The 4,117-nt window shown below is 39.6% G+C and overlaps 1 protein-coding gene across 1 annotated transcript; it reads right to left on the bottom strand.

Moving 5' to 3' along the window:
* Window positions 1–559: 559 nt before the first annotated feature.
* RIT1 (Ras-like without CAAX 1) lies at window positions 560–3,749 on the bottom strand. Its single transcript, XM_009576065.1, has 4 exons — window positions 3,695–3,749; window positions 2,672–2,745; window positions 1,995–2,186; window positions 560–790 (listed from the first exon to the last, which is right to left on the bottom strand). Exons 1-4 carry the CDS (start codon window positions 3,747–3,749, stop codon window positions 560–562), a joined length of 552 nt encoding a protein of 183 aa, XP_009574360.1.
* Between the last annotated feature and the right edge of the window lie 368 nt (window positions 3,750–4,117).

The raw sequence follows: 4,117 nt of genomic DNA, 5'->3' as shown, positions 1-4,117 counted from the left end.
CTCTAGCACAGCTCTGTTCAATGAAATCTATACACAGCCAAGGCTGCTAGTCATGACACACACTTTGTAAACTGCTTTTCAGCACGACCTCGACAAGCCACCTCTCATGATCTGGGTTACTGTTCAGCAAAATATTACTGAGCAGCAAAATTTTCTTGTGCAAACAACTAGGAAAAAAATGAATTAAGTTAGGTTGGGTAGAACTTCAGTAATATTTTACACAATTCAGCTTCCAGTACGCAGTGACCGAAGACAAACATTCGAAAGTGCAGGGACATAAACCTATCAGCATTTGTAACCAACAACATACAAGCAACATTTGCTGGATCCAGTAAAAAAATGACAACAAACAAAAGTACAACTGTTACTGTGTCTTAAGTTGAATATCCAAAATTAGGGAATATCATTCTAAACAAAAATAATCGGTAAAAGTTATGCATTCCCTCATAAAAGTCCCATCAGGTTTAAAACATGCTGTCAAAATGTTGTCACTAAACCGCTTTGGTTACAAATGGCTGTTCACAGGTTTTGTTTTATTTTGTAGAGGAATTCTCTCTGTTCAGGTGACTGAATCCTTCTTCCTTCTAAACGGTGACTTCAGTCTTTTCCACATGCTGTTTTTAGGTTTTGATTTTTTTTCCATTGCCATTACTGCTTCTTTTTCTTTCCTGCGGATTTCTCGCACAAGGGCATGAAATACATCATCGATATAATAACGGTATGCAGCTGATGTTTCAAAAAAAGGGCAGTTGAATTCTCGTGCTAAAGCAGAGCCTTCTTCTTTGGAGACCTGGAAAAAAAAGTTTACACTTGTCAAGAAAGCTAAAACCAAAAGTTTCTTTCTTTACCATTTCTTGTTCTGCTTGCTTTGTAACTGTGCACGCACCCTCCCAGTTCCAGAACAGCTCATTTCCACTGATCTCTAAATCTTTCTCTACAAACCTGTTTTTCCTTCTCTTTCACTCATTGCTTCTCTAGCAACGCAATCATCTGCAAGAGACTCTCCGGACATTCACGAAACAACAAAGTCCTTCGAAAGAATATTCTTTTCTTGGCGCTTAATCTAGAAGTTGCCTAACATGAGCAGTCATCAGCCCTAACACAAGCATTTGTCAGTTTGGTAAGCTAAGGGTACTTCCTTCTCCTGTTGAAAATTATTATGTTCGTAAAATTTCCCAGAACCAAGCAAAACCTTTCAAAAAGAAAAAACAAACCCAAAAAAACCCAGCCTTGTCGAGGCCATAGAAAAGCAACACCCATTCCTTATCCTCTACTTTACATCTCTTAGCACGGGTGTTCTACCAGAGCTACCATAATTTTCCTGCTACATCGCACACTGAAAATTCACCCAATTCCAGGTATACAAACAGCACCTCTGGAATGTGTTTTCCAAAGCACGCGTCCTTCGATCTACTTTACATCTCTTAGCACGGGTGTTCTACCAGAGCTACCATAATTTTCCTGCTACATCGCACACTGAAAATTCACCCAATTCCAGGTATACAAACTCTGGAATGTGTTTTCCAAAGCACGTGTCCTTCGAGTGAAGCTCTGCTTCAAACTGTTTTCCCACAGACGGTAGTTACTGTTTTCTTAAGCTGAAATTAATTTTCTTTTCTGTCCATTCTTACCCAAGCTCTCCATTATTACGCGTCCATTCTTAGCACACTAGCATCTGCAATTTGTACTGGTATCTGCAAGTGGTTTATGGAATGCTAAATCTCTATTAACAGTATCTCCTTCCAAGAATTAAAAAAAAGGAAAAGCCCAAGAGCAGCTGAAACCCAAAGCATCAACTTGAAGACTTTACTTTTGTGATTGCTATATGCATTTGGTTATTCAACACATTCTGGGTTAAACAAGTACTTCTCTAATGTTAAACTTACTATATAGTAAACATGCAAAAAAATTAAGAAAGGGAGTATAACCTCTTGTATTACTGCATTTTACAACAGAAATAGCTTGTAATTGTGGCCCTCTTTTGTGCCATTTACCTGCCGTAGCTGTGTCAGATCAGATTTATTTCCTACCAGGACCACGGGAGTGTCATCAGTGCGTCGAACACGATAGATCAGCTGTTTGAACTCACGCACTTCATGGAAACTGCGCCGGTCTGTGATTGAATAACAGATGATAAATCCCTCGCCAGCCCTCATGTACTGGTCTCTCATGGCCGTAAACTCTGCCTAGAAACAGACAATTAAATTTCAATTGCACAAATACAATGACTTTCTAATTTGCCTAGAATGGGAAACACAATATGCATTCCAACAACAGCTGCATAGGAACTCTGTAAATAAGCTGGTCATCTATCTTCTTGTCCCATTACATATAGGACAAGATACTGCACATGTTTGGGATTAACACCAAGTTTCCCTCGCTATAGAAATCATACCAACATATCATTTATCAGCCAATACGTATTGCTTGTGGATCATGAACAGCAAGGTGCAACGGAGAAAACAGTGCATGTAACCAGAGTACCACCTGAGCTGCCTAAATATAGATAGTATCATACAGATCCTATAAGCAACATGATGCTTAAAAGTAAGAGAGGTCAAAAACAATTTGGAAGAAAAGTCAGGCATACTTTTACAGGATTTCTGTCTCTACACCTGACTGTTACAGACTTCTTAACATCCTCCCAATTCACTTATTATTACTCACATACCTGTCCTGCTGTGTCCAAGATATCCAGATTGGCAGGTTCGTCATCAATGCGTATTCGTATTTTATAAGCGTCCTCTGTGAATTCACGGCACATCGGAAAGGACATGATTGGAATACAGTTGCAATACTCATTAGTCATCAATTCACAAAGAGAACGTTACGCTAGAAGAAACTAATTTGGTAATATTACTATACTAAATTAGTCTGATCTTTGTTTAACAACAAATTAAATTTTTAATTGTTCTGGTGTGATTTAGTATCCTCCCAACTCTTTGCTAAAATCATGCTATTGTACATGCTATTTCTGACAGACATGTGACCACATCCTATAAATTCAATTCTGGACACCTTGGTGGACAGCACAGAGTAAGAGCATTACATTTTTCTCAAAGCCAGAAAATACCCATGATTCAAGAGAAGAATTGGCCACCACCAACTGCCATTTTCTTAAAAGTAAGACAATAAATATCCTGTCCCTCTAAGTCAGCACTCCCACACTGCAACAGTCTGCTTTCAACAAGAAGCTGGCTGGTTCTGCCACTTTTCCTTTGACAGCGTAACTGTTGCTTAAGGTTTCTCTTAAGAGATGCTGCAAAAGTTATGCAGCAATATAGTAAGGTGTTAAGCACTTTCACCCCTCCAAATTTCTAAAACACAGAGCACAATTTGGCCTCATAAATTAATAGCAGAGAGCTGATCTACAGCATGGAGGCTAGATTTTTTGAATAGACAACTAATAATCACTTATCAGCAGTTTTTCATCCTTGTCTGCCAACATACAGACAAATATAGACAGCGCATGGCCTGAACATATATGACAGAAAAACCATTAAAGATCTAAAACTCAGGATATGCAACCCCGTCCTCATGGCAGTCTCAGAACTCTTAATATCTTTAAATGAGTAACCTAAGGGACTTAAGTCCTCAATTTACAGCCAAATTTATAGCTTTCTTTAAATTGAGTACTTTAAAGCAATGGACGAGAGAGTGTGAACAGCAAAGCAAAAGGAAAGATTTTTCTTACCAATTGTGGGATCATGATCCTCTGGAAACCGGTGACTGATGAACTGCATGGTCATGGCTGGAAACAAAAATCGGAGTCACAATTGCACAAGTCTCGGTAAACATCTGCCACTTAAGCATTCGGTTCACAATATGCTTGAGCACATTATTTCACTAACAGCTAAAACGTAAAACTATACCCGCTGCAAGACTCGAAAGAAACACGGTAAACGAAATAGGTTAAATAAACACTGAGAACTACGCCCTTGTCCTCAACAAAGCACTCCGTTACGAGTTTCAGAAACAAAGCTGGACACAGCCAAAACGCGGAAAACGATGACACACCGCGCTCCCGAGACACCCCTGGGTGGGGGGGGGAGCGGAATAGCGCCCAAAACCGGCTGTTTTGTTCAAGAAACACGTCCTCCCGCAGCTGCCGAGCAGA

The sequence above is a fragment of the Fulmarus glacialis genome, unplaced genomic scaffold (genome assembly GCF_000690835.1).
Source record: "Fulmarus glacialis isolate BGI_N327 unplaced genomic scaffold, ASM69083v1 scaffold8734, whole genome shotgun sequence".
NCBI lineage: Eukaryota > Metazoa > Chordata > Aves > Procellariiformes > Procellariidae > Fulmarus > Fulmarus glacialis.
This window is presented reverse-complemented; position numbering and strand designations above follow the sequence as displayed.